This window comes from Macrosteles quadrilineatus, unplaced genomic scaffold (assembly GCF_028750875.1).
Source record: "Macrosteles quadrilineatus isolate MER2022 unplaced genomic scaffold, UCM_ALF_1.0 Scaffold_5__1_contigs__length_97177068, whole genome shotgun sequence".
Classification (NCBI taxonomy): domain Eukaryota; kingdom Metazoa; phylum Arthropoda; class Insecta; order Hemiptera; family Cicadellidae; genus Macrosteles; species Macrosteles quadrilineatus.
Window position 1 is genome coordinate 68,786,604 of NW_026542598.1, and position 20,742 is coordinate 68,807,345.

At 30.8% G+C, this 20,742-nt stretch overlaps 1 protein-coding gene across 1 annotated transcript in view; it reads right to left on the bottom strand.

Moving 5' to 3' along the window:
- Positions 1-4,462: 4,462 nt before the first annotated feature.
- Positions 4,463-20,742, bottom strand: part of LOC128994553 (uncharacterized) — a 31,193-nt gene continuing 14,913 nt past the window's right edge. The window contains exons 2-6 of the mRNA XM_054419176.1: positions 13,139-13,344; positions 10,737-10,872; positions 9,867-10,000; positions 7,184-7,421; positions 4,463-5,752 (exon numbers count right to left, since the gene is read on the bottom strand). Coding sequence (XP_054275151.1) covers positions 5,688-5,752; positions 7,184-7,421; positions 9,867-10,000; positions 10,737-10,872; positions 13,139-13,344 — 779 coding nt within the window. The 3' untranslated portion in view covers positions 4,463-5,687. The remainder of the gene's footprint in view (positions 5,753-7,183; positions 7,422-9,866; positions 10,001-10,736; positions 10,873-13,138; positions 13,345-20,742) is intronic.

The window sequence follows — 20,742 nt, forward strand, 5'->3', positions numbered from 1 at the left end:
GAAACTAAAATAAATTCATTACCGGTTACAAAGGTCTGTTACCTTAAACCCAACTTTTGACTTGTCGACAAAGACATCAGCAAACTCATTCCGTTTTCTGCGTAGCCACTAAATACTTTCCTAATGCATCAAAGAGAACTCTTAAAAACTTGTTTCAGTTGAACCAGCCTCTTTGAGATGAAACTTACAGAATATTTTGTCGGTGAAACGCTACTGCATTTCATTAATCCAATATTTAACCGAACCACACACACACACACACACACACATATATATATATATATATATATATATATATATGCATATATGTATATTTGACACATTTATACGGTTCTTTGTAAGTCTATGAATAAATTCTTAATATTAGACGTTTTAAACTTTTAAAAGTCGAAAATCTATGAATCCTATTTTTTTCCCTATAGCACTTAAACAATTGAATAAAATGTTATAGTGTTTTGAATAACTTGTCAGCAAAAGCACCTTGTATAGCTCCAATGCAATAGCTTGTTAAATTACCAACAATATAATAAGACGGTTTAAGAAAATGTGGTTCTTTTAATTTACAGTATACTACTGTATAGTATAACACAAAGACCATTTAGTAGCCATCATGTTTTGCCACTGCACATAAACAATAGAAAAAAAATAAAGTCGTCATCGTGTATCACAGCTTATGGTTTGTAATCGGTAAATAAACTCTAGAAATTGTTGTTAGAGAAAGGTGAAACATTTGATATATTAACGCCAATGCACGAATAGCAAGTGTAGAAGGACCCATAGTCCTACCTTTTTAAAGAGTTGTTTAGGATAAGTAACTCATAAACATTTCTGTGGAGACTATTTTGAGTGTAAAAAATTCTACAAAAGATGGACGTAATATTATAGATAAAACATACTGGTTAGTCTATAGTAATGTGCATATTCTAAGTACGAAATATTTTTTTTACGTAAAAATAACAAATGTTTGCTTTTATTCTTTGCAAATAATGCTGGAGTTGATTCAAACAAATGATGAGATAAGGCGAAGCTGCTACAATTTCATTTCACTTTTCAACTACATTTCATGAGTCTTAAGCCCGAGATTTTTGTCACATTACTTCAAGTGAGAGGCCTAGAGTTTCGACGTTATAACTTGTACATTGGTGAATGGTGGGACTTGAACACGTTACCTCTAGATAAAATTTCGCGCTACTACTAGAACAGTAAAAAAAATATTAATTTTCAATTTTAATTGGTCATCACTTAATTTAAAAGAAAATGTGTTTAATGTATTCAAAATATATTTTGTTGGTCATTATGGACTCTAAGCAACATAATTTATGATAAAATTAGACTTATTATTTATTTATAATTTAAAAAGTAAATTTAAATCTTGTTATGATAATTTACCAGTAAGTGTATAATAATAGGTTTATAACGTATAATTACGCTATAATTATAACTTATGGATACACTATAATTAATTATTCCTAAACTGCTAACTTTAAACAAATTTTGTTCATCAAGTAGTATCAATATATAATAATTTTGTTTGTGTTTTTATATTAATTGTTCAAGTGATGTGTTAACTTTTCTATAAAAAACATTTTTTCACTATTTAGACTGATACGATTTTGTAAGAATAAAATGCAGTGTATTTTTTACATTAGTAAATGTATTCAAGACACTAAATATTTTACCTCCTACATTACTGTGGATCAGTTCAATTTTTAAGCAATAAATTTGTTAACGGATATATTGTAATATAAGTTTGAAATATACAAAAACATTAATGTTATACCTTAATATAATTTAAATAATCACGTTTTTAATTTGTTCAATAGTTTAAAAGTATACAATAAGTAGCAATAGCAAATCTTACTTTTATATAAATTTCAGTAAACCCTTTTTTTTATTAATCTACCATATAATATATTAAATCCTGTTATACATTAAGCTGTTACGGCAGAATTAAGAGCTTTGTAATGTGTGGCTTTTAATTAGGATTTGTTTGTGAGGGTATTATTTTCACCGCTGATAAACCAATTATCCTCGTTCATTTTTGCATCAACGCCCTTTTCTCTTTTTTTTACAAAAACAGTTGTACAACAGACCTAAAAATACACAGCTTACAATAATTGATTATTTTGTTCTATCAACACTTGATACTTTTATCATGGAGTATCAAATTTGTAATTCATATCACTTAAGCCCTAAACAAAATTCATTATAAAATGTATGGTTTTTTTTATTTATCACTACCACCGCTTAAGCATGTCTTGCCCTACGAATTTCCTGTTAACACTCTTGAATAATATTTAGATCTACCTCTACATTTGGTTATTTATCTTTTTACTATTATTGTGTTACCTTATTTATAAACAAATCTTTCACCGCAATCTGATTTTATCTAATTGAGTCTAAATATGAACATTACTTTCGTTTATATATGTTGAAATATTTTTATAAATACTCTTTTATGATATTATCTTTTTTAACGTAATCTTTGCCGATAACAGTTTGTATTTAATTTTTTTTTTATAATACGAGGTTTAATGACCATAGCGAAATATATGGATTGCAAATTAAAAACCATAAGGACTTTTAACCTAAGAAGTCCGAACTTAAAGTTTTTTTACACATTCCTTATCAAGTTAGGTCTGCATTTATAGTAAGCAGGAAAAATGTATCTCTTAGGAAAAAGTGCTGTTTCCCTTATGGTTAATCTTCTCCTCTACAACTCATGGCCAAGATAAACTTATATTATCACATCAACAACTTAACAATACTTATTATTTTCACTAATATGCGAAGAGTCCACTAGGTATTCGTCTGCATGCGATAAAAACATTAAGATGGATTACATTACTAAATAAAAACTAGTATTTTACATTAAAAGTGATGGTAGCATATAAGAAAAGGCTTTTAGATTTTAGGTTTTAAGATTCTTAGGTTTTAAGATATAAAGGCTTCTCTGAATATCAAATGTTTATCTAACATTAGTGGAATATAGAAGACATTTAAAGCCCAATCCCTCAAACGTTTGTGAATGTACCGTGAATTGAACCCGTCTCTCCCTGGAAATTCTGAGACGCCAATCATTAGGTTATACTAGACACTCAAAAGTAAATTCACTTTGTGTTATTTTTACTTGTACAGTATAGTAGTTGACGCAGCTATCACTTAAAGATAATTATGCATATTTGCAATATTTGTAGAGTCCAAGTAATACTATACTATTTTGGATGTACTGGCTATCATGATTAGATCCATAAAAGATAGTCTTACAGTGGTCACTCGGTCACTGTACCCAGCGGACGTAATCAACCTCAAAGACATCTTCTGAAGAATCAAGATGTCTTGTGCTGCAAATGTATGGCCCCAGAGTGATGTCATAGCTGAATGCTATTCAGAGATTACCTACCAACACAAGTCACAATGAAGAGACATTACTGTTTTGAATACTTACAATTTTTAAATGCATGTGTTGAAAGAATGCGTTAAAATTCCAAACAGAGATCCAATTAGTATGTAGAAGTCGTTATCGTTAGAATCATTAGCTGGCGGAGTTGGCGGAGTGGAAAGTTCACTCCACAACGAGCAAACAAATCAGACCGAATTTCCGGTTTTGTTTGCGAACACTGCGGTCGTTACATTGTGTTTTGTTGAACCGAAAATTCAAATATGTCGAGAAAAGTTTGTTTGATGTTTTAGCCTCGTATTCAATAATCATCAACTCGTAAATATAGTTGTAGCTTTTGGTTAGCTTCTTAAAATGTTAAGCTATGTAAAGATGTATGAAAGCAAATTATAAAGTTAAACAAACCAAACGTTTACAAAAAAAATGAATCTCAAGTATTTTTTCAAATGGTTCTTTCTTGTATACCTCTAAATATACACACTAATAGTTATTGCATTGTTGGCTGTATTAAAACTAGTTGCTCTGCTCGTGTTTCGCTACGGGGTGAGAATACAGAAGAATAATGAGGGTTTTGAAAACTATAACTATAAGAAACAGTTAAAACGCACTACCATGGGTCATAGAGGCAAAGCTCAATTAATTGTACTTATTGCTTATTTCAATGAACACCTCTTATGTTTATAAGCTGTAAAATGAGCTGTTTGGCAGGAAAAAAAATGTTTTATTAGCATAGGCAATCTGTAAGAATTACACGTTTAACCAAGGGGAAAATAAAAGAAATGAAAGAAAAAATCTAATGTAACTGCTAAGTTAAATGCAATATTTTAGATGTCATAAAACAACCCTTTAATTATGGTACGTACCCTTAAGAGAAGGTTTATCGAAAAACTTATACATTACGGGAAGGCTTCACATATACAGGAAGGCCTTTCATACAAGTATTTGGTTGATAGCTCTACGGCTTACAGTTTTCTCAAAAGAGCATTGTTAGCTTTATATGGATATATAAATTTGTACCGTGTCATATGTTTAATGGGATATTGTAAAACAAATTTAACAGTATACAGTATTTTATTTCCCTTTAGTATAATCTTACATACATTATATTGCGAAACATTGAAACTTATTCAGCCCGTATTTACAAAATATTTTGATACATTTCAATGATATAACATATTATTTCTCTGTCACAATAAGGAACATGGTTACAAATAACTTATATACATTCTAAATAGATTGCACAATATTAGTCAATGTTTGTCAGTGTTTTGTTTTTAATTTTTGGACAAATACTTTAAGGAACTTTTTCTTTGAAATTTCTTGAAAATGATCCACAAGACTAGGAAATAACTGGGTTAAAAGTAATTAATATTACACAGTTAAGGTTTGTTAATTGGACATCGATGGAGCTTGTTACAGTGAAGTTCTGCGTTAGGCTACAATAGAGTTAGCTAGCACAATAGAGCAGATTTTGATAGGCAAGTTTACTTACAATATTACAATTTATCCTCTATGATTACAAATTAAATCATGTAGTAAACCTAAGTCATAAAACAAATTATATACCCCAAAAAACTACACTTAATATAATATTAAAAACTATATTTCTCAAAACAGGTACATTTCAACTGTTAACCTTTTTTTGAATCTGTACAAGTAAATCCTAACTTTTAACAAAATTGTCCAATATAGGTTAGTATTTTTTTCCAATTTGTTTTTCAATGGCATTTAGGCAATAAAGGATTGGATTCCAAAGCCAAATCTTATTTTTTAAGCTTAATACATTAACTACCTTTAAGGTTATAAAAAGTATATACTATCATAAATATTCAATGTGTACAAATTTTGTACGTGCTTATACAACACAATATTTATAGTTGGAAATAACAATCTGTTTATGTGCATATAGTACTAATCGAGTTATAAATTCAATAAGGTTATACAATTTAAATATTTTATGAGCTTACGTATCTTACATGGGTTGAATATACAGTAGGCTCAAATCTGTGAGAAAGCTTAAAAAAGACGTATAAAATAATACATTAAGTGTCTTTGTACATTCCGGACTTAAATTGGCCACTATTTGGAGAATCTACAAAAAATATAGGCCAAATAATTTATGCATGCATATGTTTAACAATTCAACAACAATTTAAGAACAGGCAAAACGGACAACATTCAGAAAGTTGTTTTTATACAATTTCAGATAAAAAAGAAATCTTTCTTCGCATTTTAATAATGATTAGTCTGAACGTACTTCTGGAAGATAATTATTTTATAGCTAATGTCACGTTGATATCAGGATTGTAGTGAAGACCAGGACAAAGATCTCTGACCTTGAAGCACCAGCACCTGAGAGAATAAGTTGCATGGGTAAAATAGAATTATAATTTTATTTATGTATATGCAAGCTTGAAGTTTTATAGAGTCAATGAGAAAGAAAAAATAAAAATATTGTCCACATATTGTCTATAAGGGTATTTTCAAATAGGTAAAACATTAAAATTAATGTTTAAAATCTCCAACTTATTTGAGCTATGCAACTTAGTCTGAAGTAGGTTTAGTTTTTAAATCATTTTTGACCCTCAATGTTATTTCTTTCTTCTTGTAATTTGACTTTGAATATTGCATTGGTTAAAATGGTTATTGACAGTTAAGGTTATATGAAGATTTTATATTCAGGTCCTGACTCTGATTCTGATTCTGTATGATGTCTTAAGTAATGCCAGGAAGAAAACATAATCTCCTGAATGAAATAAAATTTCAGCCAAAAAACCGCTTATAACGCATTGTACCCTTAGGTATAAGCTATCGAAGGAATTGAAACCTTGTAAACCCCTTTAAGATGCTTAGGTATGTATAAATATCAAAAATACTGTAAAATATCAATAATCTCAAACCCTATTGGACCAGGAGGGTAACATAGTATATAGTTTCTAGTTTTATATGTTGAGGTAAAAATAGGTTATACTGTTTTATACCTGTTTTGTCTGTGTTTACCTGTTTATAGTTTTAGTTTCAGCACTTTAGGCTACACGCCTTAAACAGGGTTAGAAACAGATAAATTTAATCTGAAAAATTAATACTGAAATAACCCTAAATCTAAGAAAAACAACTGCTGATTCCAAACATTTACTCAATCACAAAATTGTGTACAAAATTAATCAGATTAGGCTTATTTGAAATTAAAATGAATTATTATAGAATAAAAAAAATCTAATACTATAAACTTATTATCCCACCCTTACAGTTGTATCTCCAGAGTCTGAAAAGTTAAGCACTTATTCAGAACCTCCTTATTCCACAACTGTACATAATTTAATAAATCCAATGTTTTAAGTTGGCAAAATCTAATAAACAAAAAACGCAGTTATGTAATTTTTTTCTTTTTTCAGGACGCTAGGGACGAGCCCGTAATTGTTTTTCACATTACTTCAGGCTAGACCTAGGGGTTACGGTATTATCACTTAGATAAAGTCCATTGGTGATTTGGCGGGATTTGAAGCTGGGACCCAAGGAACCAGGAATCCCGTGCTCTACCCACTAGACCAGCTCCCTCCCCAACGAGTTATGTACTACAACGCGGTTATGTACTAAACCCTAAGAAACATAGTATGCGTGACTTCTGTCTCACCATCAAATCCCAGCATTGAGTAAATGTCTATCAACACCTTTTTAATCGTGGCGCCAGTTTACCAAACTTAAACATTCCGGCTATTATTGCATTCTTGAAAATAAACTGTATTTTTGAGATTTCAAAATAGTTTTGTAAAGTTTGCATACCAGATTCCCTCTTCTGTTGAGCAAGCATCTCGTTCAGAGCGCCCGGCAGTCGTGCCTCCCTCGTGGTGGACTGTGTCTGTATGTGAGGTGCCTCGGCGTCACACCGGAGAGACAGCAGTTTGCCGGGGCCCAGGAAGTGCTGCCTCTGGAGGACGAACTTGAGAGTGGCCCAGGTTGTAGAGGTGTTGTCAGGATACCTTACTGGATTGTCAGGAGAGTCCACTAGGTAGTCGTCTGCCTGCAAAGAAAATCATTAGAAAGATTAGTTACAAAAAACTAGTATTTTACATACAAGTGATGGTAGCTCATAAGATAAGGCTTTTAGCATAAGTTTTAACATATAAAGTCTCCGAGTAGCAAATTGATATCTTTCTACATCAGTGGTATATATGACATTTGAAGCCAAGCCCCCTAAACGTTTGTGAAGGTGCCGTGAATTGAACGCGTCTCTCCCTACTAAATCTGAGACGCCTATCATTAGGCTAGACTAGACACTTTTAAGTATAGGACGTTTGTTAGTTGTACTTGTACAGTTATTATTTAAAAAGACAAGAGGTCAATATTTATTTATTTTATAAAGACAAGAGCACAATATTGATTTATATTTAAAAGACAATAGGACAATATCCATTTATACTGTAAAAAGGTTATCATAAAGGTTATCGTTTTCGTTCGCACAATGGTTATCATCAAGCCCAATCCGTGATTGATTATCAAATAGCAACTTTGTTTATGCTCTGATCAAAGTACAGTAATCAATATCTATTGTCCAGATACGGTAGGTTGAATGTATTCAATACCTCTTGACCTCTTGCTGATCCTATATAGAGAATACAGTAATGGATAAACAAATATCTGTAACGTTAGTAAAGGAGTAATGTATTTTATGATTTAGTGGAGGTGCATATGTAAAGTAAAGTTAAATGCAAAAAGTGAACTTATATTTTTCTTGATTCTGCTGAATTACGTCAAGGGTTGTTTACGATACTGCTAGTGGACATCAAAGCATTAAGAAAAGAATATTCCCCGTTAAAATATCCAAGTAAAATTTAAAATAAATAACCTACAGTTAACCTTCTGTTAATGTGACATTAAATAGGATAACTGTGAATTAAAGTTTCATACAACATATAATAAAGTTGGATCCATGACAGGCTGATATGAAGACGTTGCTGAAATTGCCAATATCCTTTACCCGCCATCTCATATTTCACAATATCTTCATCTCTTGATATTTTACCAAGGTTCCAGATTGGTTAAATGCCAATCGTGAGGATTAGGTGGCCTCTTTGGTTTTTAAATTCATAAACTAGTAGAAAAACATCATGTTATGTTTTCTTAGTTTTTTTACAGGCAACAACTTATCACAGGATTATAAAAAAATGCTTGATATGACTAAAAAAAACCATTACCATCTTGTATATTTTACAAATTTACCGTCTTGTCAAAACAGTAGTGTAAATAGAGTATGTTTCAAGTGTTATTAGACGTATTTTAACTTACTCTCCGTAAATAAAAGACGCAGGTATATGAATGAATTATCTAATTTATTTATAATATTTTAAACATGTTTTTGTGTATGGCTGGACGTAGTACATTATTATGTATGTATAAACTCTTTGTATTCCTTTACGGTAAGAACCTTTTTTTTCTACAAATAAATATAATAAAAAATCTATTTAGCAATAGGATTATTAAATATAATATTTTGTCATATAGTTCTAGTTAAGTAGGTAATGTACTTTACACGTGTATAAATAAACCATCCACATTGATTTGATAGTAAAATAGGAGATTTAAATGATAATTTACAATCTAATTTAAAATGAGATTATTGTTATATAATCTCACAAAAATAAATAAACAATCTCATTTTCACAAAGATTTATGAATTACGTTTATAACTATTCCGGTTGTCAGCTAACATACTGAAAACAGTAACATTTTGCATTCAACAGAAAGCCAAAATTACATTAATCTTGGTAGATTTGACAGCATGGAAATTTTGCAGTGAACATCGTTGTAACGTTTTCAGGTAAAACATACAATACCTGGCATATACATATTTTCAAAATTATTTACGTATACTCATCATCTCATCATAGAACGGCAGTGTCAAGCCCTGAACTGTTTCACACATTGCTTCAGGATGGTACTAGAGGGTCGTGGCATTATCAAATAACTACACGCCATTTCGTTGTTGGCGGGATTGAACCCGGGACCCTAGTGACAGAAGTTCAGTGCTCTATGCATTTACCTTCTTGCTCCCTTGATATGTTACGATTTATAATAATTCCATGACGTACGTTTATCATGAAACATATTGTTTCATAATATAATTCATGTTTCACTGTATAGTAATAATTATACAATTTAATAATTGTTATCAGGTTGTTAATATACGTTTCAAACTGCTGCACCTTCAAGAATAATTTTGTTTAAGGGGTTTCCATAACCTTAAAAACATTAAGTTTGTTATATGCCTTATTATGTGTCCAAATTGTGTGGGTAAGAGTTTTCAATGATACAAAAGGTTTCCTTCTCTGAGATAACTAATCTTACTTAATTTCTAAATATGCATGCTTGCAGCTTAAATTAGATTCTGAATCACTGCATCAAAGCGTGATCGCTTATCCAAACACACTTGTCCCATAAGCCTATATTTAGTTAGGCAAATATTTACCTTAAGGTTGTTGATGTACCAGTAGACCCTGGGCGTAGGGTTGGAAGGGGCCGCTGTACAGTTGACCGCTACCTCATCGTGTACTGAGTATGTCTCCTCCATCCCCTCTATGATTGGGGTGTGGCGCGGAAACGCTAATGGAATAATGATATTAGAAATGGTAACTTGCAATCAACCTATAGCTTCTAGCACGATGTACATGGAAACGCTGACGGAATAATGCTATTAGAATTGGTAACTTGCAATCAACTTATAGCTTCTAGCACGATGTACATGGAAACGCTAATATAATAATGCTATTAGAATTGGTAACTTGCAATCAACTTATAGCCTCTAAGCCGATGTGGGGCTATATACTAGAACCTATAGCTACATGATGTATTCTATAACCCCGATCATGAGTGCACGGAAAAGATAATAGAATAATATTTTTGTAATAAACCTCTAACCTTTAGTCCGCTTGACTTGATTAAGAAAGTATAAACATTTTTGTTTGTTGGTGGACATATCAGGGAGTAGAACTAATTAACTTAGTTAATTGAAATACAGTGGTATCTGTAATTCGTACCATAAACCAAGATTAAATATTAATTTACTTAATTAGTTTCTAAACTTACAGTAAAAAAATTAGTTTTTATTCCTCCTATCGAAATGTTTAAACCAAATAAGTTTAATGTTTTTTTTTCATACAAAAGATAGGCAAAAAAATCTTATAATCTTTAACTTAATTGTTCGTTGCCAATAAACTTGTCAACAGATGATTTTTTTATTTCATAAATCTTTAGGTATTTCCCTTTTATTTTTTATGTCTATTAGTAAGACCATTAGTGATTTCGTTTCTTGCAGTTTACTTGTGTATATTTGGCCTACCTAGGACGGTCATATTGTGGTTTTGGAAGATAGTCTCGAAGTTTGGAGCTTCTGTGGACACTTCACATCTATAACTGCCGCTGCTGGCGAAAGTTAAGTCTGTTAGCATTACTCGGTCAATCCCCGATCTGCTCTCCTGAAAAAATATAAAAATATTTATTTCTTTAATGGTAAACTTATAAAAAAAACTAAACTTTAAAGGTAAACTTATTAAAAAACTTTATCTACAAAGCCTGAACGTTATTGCAATTTAAGATTCGTTAATATCCAGCTTATGAACGTTGGGCTTTTAGTAAGTTTGCGAATAACTTAATAGAAAGTTTCCATTAATGATTAGCTGCAACCAAACCAAATACTAGTGGATTTCATTTTTAAGCCACTGTCTATTAACAAAAACTACTAACACCTCACTTTGTGCGTAATAAGTAGAATACAATATCATGGAATGTATTATCCTCCGTTGGAAATCAAACTTGCCCCTCAGTATAAAATAGAAAAAATCACCCCACCTTTTTTTGAGAGGAGCTCTCTTCGTCCTAACATAAAATTAAATTTATCACCTACTTGTGGAAACCATCCAAACCTAAATAAATTTAAAGCAGACTATGGGGATTTTTGTATTTATCATAATTCTACTAATATGTAAATTTCCATAGTATAGTTAAATAAATACTTACTTACACGTAGTATTGCACGAAATACCACTATACTTTCATAAAGATTTTTGAAAGAGTTTTAGTATCATTTCAAATTAAATTTTTCAACAAACGGAAAGACAAGCGCACCATATGTAGCAGAAGTGTTCAGCCTCGTTTAACTTGCGATGTTTAGATATCAAGCATTACATTAAAAAATCAAATGTATAAGCCTTGGATGGAATAGTTAAGAATAAGTTGCCAGAACATAACACACAAGTGTTTAGTAGCCTAAATGTGAAAGAAGAACCGGCGATTGGCACTATGCTCTGAGCGTCTGAACAATATCGACCTATTTGTAAGCTATGTATATAGGTGAAACCGGTAAAGAGATTGGGCTGCATTGCATAAAAGTGTATGCATTGCAGAAAAATGTATAATATGTATGTTAATCTGTTTTGGCCTATAAGAGCATGCAAACTAAAGAATTAATCTTAAAGAAATACCATCGGAAAATTTGTACAAAATAATCCACTAGTGGAATATTTATAAAATATACCTCAGGATCAATCACACTTAAGATAACAATTCACAGAGCTTTTATTGTTTAATTAGATTGTCCCAAGCAGAACACTACAGTTTTCATGAGTTGTTTAAAGAAACTTTGTTATTTTATCAGGGCTAATTAAGTTTGACTAGGACTAGTCAATACGACCTGGATTGCATCCACAGTGAATCTACTGGCTGTAGAATCAACTTAATTACACGATGTTTCAATTTAAAGAAGTAGATTAAAAGACAATAGGCTTACTTCTATTTACGGTCTTACAAATAATTCGCATACAACCATTATACATGATTTGCTTTACCCAGTTGTTTTTATACCCAGGTTGATTAATCGACAACTCATATTCAGTACAACTCTAATGCTGACTATAATTTTTTCTATTTTTTCAAATAGGAAAAATTAAACAACAATTTATTTTAGTCAAGCAACAAACATACATGACTGTGTTTAGATTTTTACAAATGTATACAAATAAGGATTACAAATTGGAACATACAAATAGGAAGTTAGAAATATGATTAACTACTCTATTTTTTTGTATTTACAATTAAATTTAATAAAGGTTTCTTAGAAATTTAGCCAAGAAACTTTGTGATGTCTTAACTTTTTAACTTACTTATCTATACTGTATACAACTACAGCTGTATGATATAGTTACACATGTATTATTTACTTTAAATAAACATTCAATTGCTTGATTGCCATAAACTGTAACCAGAAGTTTGGCTGTATCAATTTAATAATATAATAGATCTTTTAAATTATGGTTGCCTAAAGATCAAAGATTATCTACTAGTAGGATATTTATAAATATACCCCAGGTTCAATCACACCTAAGCAAACAATTCACAGAGCTTTTATTATTTAATTAGATTGTCCCAAGCAGCCTACATACACAGCTGATCAAAGAAATTAAAAGGGTAATTGTATTCCATCGGATTTTAAGTTGAAGACACCCGCCTATCATGTCTCATGACGGTTCGAGTGCCCTAACAAGACTGATTACCACTTACCATTTTTTAGAGTTAACAGTATAAATGTAAATATCTGTTTCAAGTGTTGAGAAATATTCTTTCTATAAATTCAATAACATGTTCAATGCTGATCAAGAAGTTATTTAATTTCATTACTTACTTATTTATTTCCTAAACATACTATACGTTATTGCGATACATACAGTAGACTAATTAAATACTTACATCAATTGAGACGCCAGGTACAGGGAACACCTGACTGCTGGGATGGCTGTCCGGCATATATCTGTAGAACTCGAACTCATCTTTGTACCACTTGACAGAATACAGTTTAGCAGCTTCAGTGTCGAACTTGCATTCAAGCTGGGCATTGTCACCACGGTTGGGCCAACTTGGGCCTTGTAGATCTGATAGTCTCAGCCCACTGACTGCTGTAACAAACAAAATAATGAACATTAGTTTTATTTGGTACTTTCTTCTTAAAAAAATATTTGCGTGTCCAGAGATAATATAAGAGCCTAAGGTATTAAAATTATATTTACACGCCCATGATGCTCAAGGCATATGCTTGGAGCATAGCAAAACATTGGGTGAGCTGTTACTTTACAAACATGTAATGTACTGATACATTACAAGTGGAGGAAGTATACAACGCAACTCAAGATTTTGCTGCTATGGTTTTACTGTCTAACAGCCAACTGAGTCACTGACTAACTAAAATGTGTTTTAATTGAAAACCCCACACCTAGAGTTCACTTAATTACAACCATGATTGCAACAATTCAATAACTAAAAAAAAAAAACAAAAAAAAACGGTATGGCTGTCAGTTAACCTAAGTATGACGTTAAAGATAAAAAAGTAGAAAAAAAAGTAAAAAAAGTAAAAAAGTAAAAAAAGTAGGTAATTGGGCATTGATGTACAGGCGAAGTGACTGGAAGTACAGGGGAAGTGTCATAACCATGATATCAGTCAGATGTCTTTTTGACGATCGGACGAAATGATGTGCTTGGCATAATTATCTTGAGGAGTACATACTCTTGTCCTATATATAGGGTGTCCCACGAAGGGGCTTAAACGTTTGATTTTATATTACGCACCCATTCATGCAACGAACTTTTTGAAACTTTACACAGTTTACAAAGTAGGTTCTTAAAATATTCTGGAAAAATTTCGACTCCCTAACCTCAGTAGAAACAAAATGGCGGCATATTAAAAAACGTTACTTTAAAAACATTAAAAAATTTATTTTTGGTTTTATAAAATATTTGTATTGTTCCTTTCCAGGACAATATGACTTTAAAATAAAAAAAAAACTAGAACATAGCCTAATGGAAAACTAAAAATAACTAATAAATAAATAACTAATAATAAATCATGAAAGTGGTTTTTATAGAAAGCACATTGGTAAATATGTCAATATGCCACCATTTTGTTTCTACTATGGTTAGGGAGTTGAAATTTTTCCAGAATATTTTTAGAACCTACTTTGTGAACTGTGTAAACTTTCAAAAGATTCGGTGCATGAATGGGCGCGTAATATAAATTCAAACGTTTAAACCCCTTCGTGGGACACCCGGTACTTATCTATTGAAATTGCTTTTCCATTGACTTAACACAGAAAGTATCGAGCTAATGCCGCTTTTATGCATATCCTATGTATTCAAACTGCGCATATCGATTGCATTCACCCAATTGTAATAGGTCAAATATTTCTTGGTACCACACAGCATTACTAATACATTCTGCTACATGTGCAAAATACACAATGTAAGTATGTAAATTATTTTAAGAAATTTACAAAACAGTATTTTACTAAAATTATATTTATGAACGAAACTGTTAAGGGAGGTCCTGAAAGTTTTGAATGATTCAAAAGTAATCAGGAAAGGAAAAGTTAGAATCCCAATTGTGGTCGAATAAAAGCATTAACATAAAGAAGCCTTTGGCTTGTCTGTAAAGACATCAAAACTTCCCTTCATTTGCTTTATATCAACTGGACGCTTTTCTAATGGATCAAAAGGAATTTTCTCAGACTCTTTCTCGTGGAATTGTTTTCCCGAATGTTTTCACATCATATTATGTTTAAAAAAATAATCTTATGTCAGGTTAAGTAAAATATTTCAGTAATTTGATGTTACCAAACGCATTTAGTATTGGATGGCATAGTTTAATTGACAAGAATGGCTGAGCTGTTATTTTCCCATAAACCCTTTAATGCTGAATACACTTTTATTCGCATCAAAATGAGAATATATTTAAAAAAAAAACTTAACCGTAAGACTAATCCCTGTGGTAAATTCTGTCTCATTTCTTTTTTAGAGTTACGAGGATATTTGAAATCCAACCATACAATACCCCACAATAGGAAGAAAATCTTCAGACTGAAACAATTTGAATTTGTCTGGCTAGATTTTAACTCTAAACACACCAAAATGAAAAAGTAAATCAGTACAAAGTTTAGGCCAATCTATGCCACCTACGGTAATATCCTTTTCCCTATAAGGACATTCGCTTATAGGGAACGCCCTATAGACATTCGCACAAGGACTGGTGGTGTTATTTAATTACTTGATACGACATTTCAGCCGTACGCATTCATAGTACTTATCAAAGACAACTATTTTAGCGGTCACTGTCAGGAGAAATTTAAATCTCATTTCAAAATGTCATAGAAGGATATTTTCTTTGTATATTGGATTCAAACGACAAGAAGGGGATTCTCCAATATCTGAACGAGGTACAGACGAATATTGCATTATTCAGCAACGATACACGAGATGAGAGCCCGACACTAGCTAATGTCATTTTGATTGCCAACTAAATGGCATACATTACGGGAAAATTATACACGGGCTTATTCATAATACTGTACAACATTTGATATTAACATCAACAAACTATACGTATATAACAGTTCAACATTGTCAAATTCCTTAGGTATTATTGTGTTTTTTTTTTTTTTATCTTCTACGGCAGAAATAAAAATGTAATTCGCAGAATGCTGTTTGAATTTCTCAATTTATTGGATTATAATACTTAGTGCACAACAGCATGACTCATGAAATGTGACCAAAATATATATGTTTCTTCATAGTTTGAAAGGCAGGCTAATATAGAGAAAAAATCGTGAAACCAATGATATTTTACACACTATTTTATTTTAGGTTTGGGGGAATATCTCCTCTTATGTTATTTTATCATAGCTGATATGATATTTTATAAATATGAATTTGTATTTAAAGTTGTGCATTTTTTTGTTATAAATAGCTTCTTGATCAGCATCGTACGTTTTATAAAATTACCCGAAAGAACATAAATATGTCATTAACTATACACAGGACAACTCATTAAATGTGACCAAATAGGTTTTTCTTAATAATTAAAAAACCAGGCTTATCTAGAAAAAATTCATGTAACCAATGTTATTTCACACGTCATTTTATTTTAGGTTTGGGGGAATATCTCATCTAATGTTATTTTATCATAGCATATTTTAAAACTAAATTGGTATTTAAAGTTGTACATATTTTGTTATAAATAGCTTCTTGATCAGCATCGTAAGTGTTATAAAATTACCCGAAAGTACAAAATTACGTCAAATAGATTGGCCTATTGGGTCTGATGATGATTGGATTGTCAATAGAAATCGATCAACACTTACCATATTTTATATTTATTTACCGTATTGTGAGCACAGTACAAGTGTAATTAGCACAAGTGTTATTTGACGTATATTTGTACTTTCATATATTTTTTGTATGTAAAGGACCTCAGTTTAGTCATAAATTATAGCACAAAATTTATTGTAGTGTCGATGACACAGTGCCTATGTAAATACCTCTTTATCTCGTGTCTTTAGTAACTTGTAGTAGTATTTGTTAATAGTATGATTGATGTAAAAACTGTTGTATGAATGCTATATTTTTCCTTATATTTTAATTAAAAAATTCAAGCAAGAAACTAACAGATAGTTTAACATTGATAAAACTTTTAATAAAAAAATAACACTAAACAAAAATGTCTTTATTGCATCAATGAGGAATGAATCAGTAGTATTATCTGAATATAAAATAAAAAATCGTAAAAGAGAGGTGGTTACAAAAGAACTGTCATTATTTAAGAAGTAGAACTCATATTTTCAATACATTTTACTATCATTTTAGAATGTAAATGTGATTTTAAGACATTAAGATTCACCTGCAGCATTTATTCTCCAAACTTATTCGTATAGAAGGAACAGGATGCAGAATGTAAACAGCGAGCTACGTTTTTCCAAGAAGTAGCACAATGCAGCTCCTTAAATAGACCATTAGAAAAAAAATCTAAGAATAAAAACCATTTAGATTACATATAAATTCTTAAAAAAAATCATGAAATACAAGGTGTCTTATGAGAAATGTTAAAATACATTCAGAAATAGCAGCCCTTTTTTAAAAGTAGAATATGCATTGCTTAATTTCATGAAAATTAGTTAATGTTCTCCATTTGAAGTGTTCTCTAAATATTATAGTTTCTGAGATGCCATTGTTGGCACATTTAAGCTCTGCCTGTCTTTCAAATGACTAGTAAATATTTTTTTATCGACTTAAGTCGGTATGCATATCACGAAAATGTACTTTAGGTTGACATTACCGATATACCAAACATTGCTAATGACTCATCAAACCTCATACAATCATGTTATTACGTAATACACTGGAAGAATTGCAAAGGAACAAAGTAATAAATCGTGTTATCGGAGAAATATAGTTTCGAGGTAAATATCGATTCAAATAACCTTTTTTATCTATATTGTATATTTTAAAAACTTTAAATTATATTAGCCCAAATAAATCGATCTTGCCATAAAAAATCTACCATTTTCCACAATGGCAGAAGAAATAACAAAGAATTCACTATATTTTCTTAAACTATTAAAGTTTCTATCATAATAACCAATAACTAAGACTAAATTACTCTAAATGTTGTACCAAGGGAAATAACCACAGTTTTTAATTAGAACAAACAAAAGCTTTTCCAGAAAGCTACCCCTTTGGCTCTCTGATAAAGACCGCAAAACCTCATTTCATTTACTTTAACGCAGCGAAATGCCATTCCGCTCTGGGTGATCAAAGGTACAATTTAAAAGATTGTTTTTGACTTGTTGCTTTGTTACAAGGGATTGGATTCGGTACTAAAGCAATCGACGCCAATCGAAATTTCAATAATTACCAGGTAGGCTACTAACTATATTAAATTTTTGAACAAAATATCTTTTGGTATGAATGCAGAAAACGTTTTACTAAAACAGTTATGGGTATTCATCCTGCCCACCAAGTTACACGGTTATTTACATACACATTATGAAACTGTATGTAATTGCCTTAATAAATAAAAAAATAATATACGCCTGCAATTTTGTCAATGGAGTAAGCATTAAACGTAACCAAATTACATAGACAAACACAAGAAGTGCGGACTTTGTCTAGTTAAAGTTTAAATATTGCTATCAAGACCCCAGACCACTTGAACTATTTTCATTGACCTTTATTAAAGTGGTTGGCTAAGTGACCCTCCCGTCTGTATAATACTGCACTCCATATTCAATGTCAGCTAGTCACAGCATTGAGTATCAAATATCACTAAATTTCTTAGTTATTAGGTTCCGCAGTAGTAAAGTTGTATAAACTGATCTATAAACACAAGATCAAATCGATTTACATTATTTTTATGTTTTAAAAATTGTTGAAAATAAATAGGCTTTTTATTTGTTTGACATTTTTATGGGTAGTGGCTGACGAGACAATCACAGGAAAAGAATTAGAAATGTAAATCGATTCTAACACAGCAAGCTGACTTGTTTAGAGTGACTGTCTGCACGAAAGTAAAATGAAGGGCTGAAAAATAGGTCCTGTAAAATGGTGCTGCTATAATTGATTTAAGTAGTTAATTTGTATATAAAACTTAGAGATGAGGGTGTCCATAAGGGTTTATATTAATCAAATGTCTACCCTCTTATTTTTGTCTAACATATTGTGACTGAAAAAGTGTTAGAGCTTGGGACTTTGTTCTCGGAGGTCCCGGGTTCAAATACCGCCAAATCACCTATTTATTATATTTAAGTGATAATACTGCAACCCCTAGGTCTATCCTGAAGTAATTTCTAAAGCAATCCCAGGTAAGGTCTAGTGTCCTATAACAAATAGTTATTTAGTAAATAATAATAAATAGCTCAGATATGTAATACAGTATTTTGTACTAAAACATTTTAAATAAGAAATTAAAGTTTTAAACGCTTTATATTCATTTAATTTTTATTTTTATTAACCATTTAAGGTAATAGATACGATAATAGATGTATTAACAAGTCATAGGCTTTATGCTAAACATTTTCTCGTACAACACTGTTTATGTTTTTTAGCTAGAAAACAAATTAAATATCTACAATGCATTCCTTATATGAGAAGAAGAATATATGTATACTAATTATTAAATACCTTTTTAACTTAGAGACCAATATGAATTAATATACCAATTAATTTGAACATTTAAATAACAAATATTTATAATCGAGTTTTAAAATCGAGATTATTAGGTATTGCCAATAGAATAACATATTGAAATGTATCAATGCTGTCTAAACGTAAAAAACAATAAATAATTCAATGTTAAAGCTGGATTAAGTCTTCCACGAAATAACAGCTCAATTGCAATACTTGTATCAGATGAATGAAAATCCGCTTAGTTGAAACAAAAAATACTCCACTTTAAAGTGCAAAGCACCGTATTTTCCCATAGGTGCAACGGGTTTTCTATAAATAAAATATCAGGGTGCGGTACATTACTGTATTTTAATGGTTGTAACAAATCTATTTTATATACGTTTAGTAAAGTAATAAAAATGTGTTATTTAATAAAATCTAAAACGTGTCACGTTTGTCATTTTATTCCGATGTGTTCTTTTTACAAAGATTGCAGTACTAATAGTTTTGTAATTTAAATCAAACTTTCGCTACACTCGAATTTACAGAGCTTACTCATACAAAAACTTACTTTGGAACAAAACACTTTCCTAGGCAAAATATAAACTTTAACGTTAGCTGTATAAAGTTTATTTTTGAAAATAAAAGGCTATATTCTTCTTAGCAATTGGTTTACTGGACGTATAAACTAGTTACAATTTATTAACACGTATTTAATATAAAATTATAACACGAAAAATCTTTGCACCCTGTAACTTCTGTAACACAGTCGTTTTTAAAATCTTTATCATTTTAACCAGCAAGTTTGTAACAGATGCATTATTTGATAGGCCTAATTATGTTTTGGAACTAAATTAATGTAATATTTTTGTAAATAACTTTTCAATAAAAAGCGTTTTGGCGAATTTCCCTATTTAAAAACGTAATTTAACCATCTCAAACGTTTATATGCCTGATTTACCAGGCAACAACTACTGTAGTGAAAATATGCACGTGATTGAACTATGAATATTTAAATATTAAATCTTAAAAAACGTTTAGTTACTTGATTAAATGTTATCTTGACATAAAGTGGGTTGGCATCAAAAGTAGGTAAAGCTGATTATATTGCATTATTCAAGCAAATACATGAGTATAGGTGAAATCTGAGGTAGACTGATATTTTGATATGCATATTTTGTTTATAAACTTGGAGACATTTACACCTGGAATATAACGCATCGATAGGAAAGATATATTATTATCATTGATGAGAATACATATCCAAATTGATGGTTGCAAAATCCATAGTGTCTACACTGGTGTAAAATGCACCATTGCTTACGAAGATGTTATCTTAAAATAAAAAGGTAGGTCGAGTTTTGCAA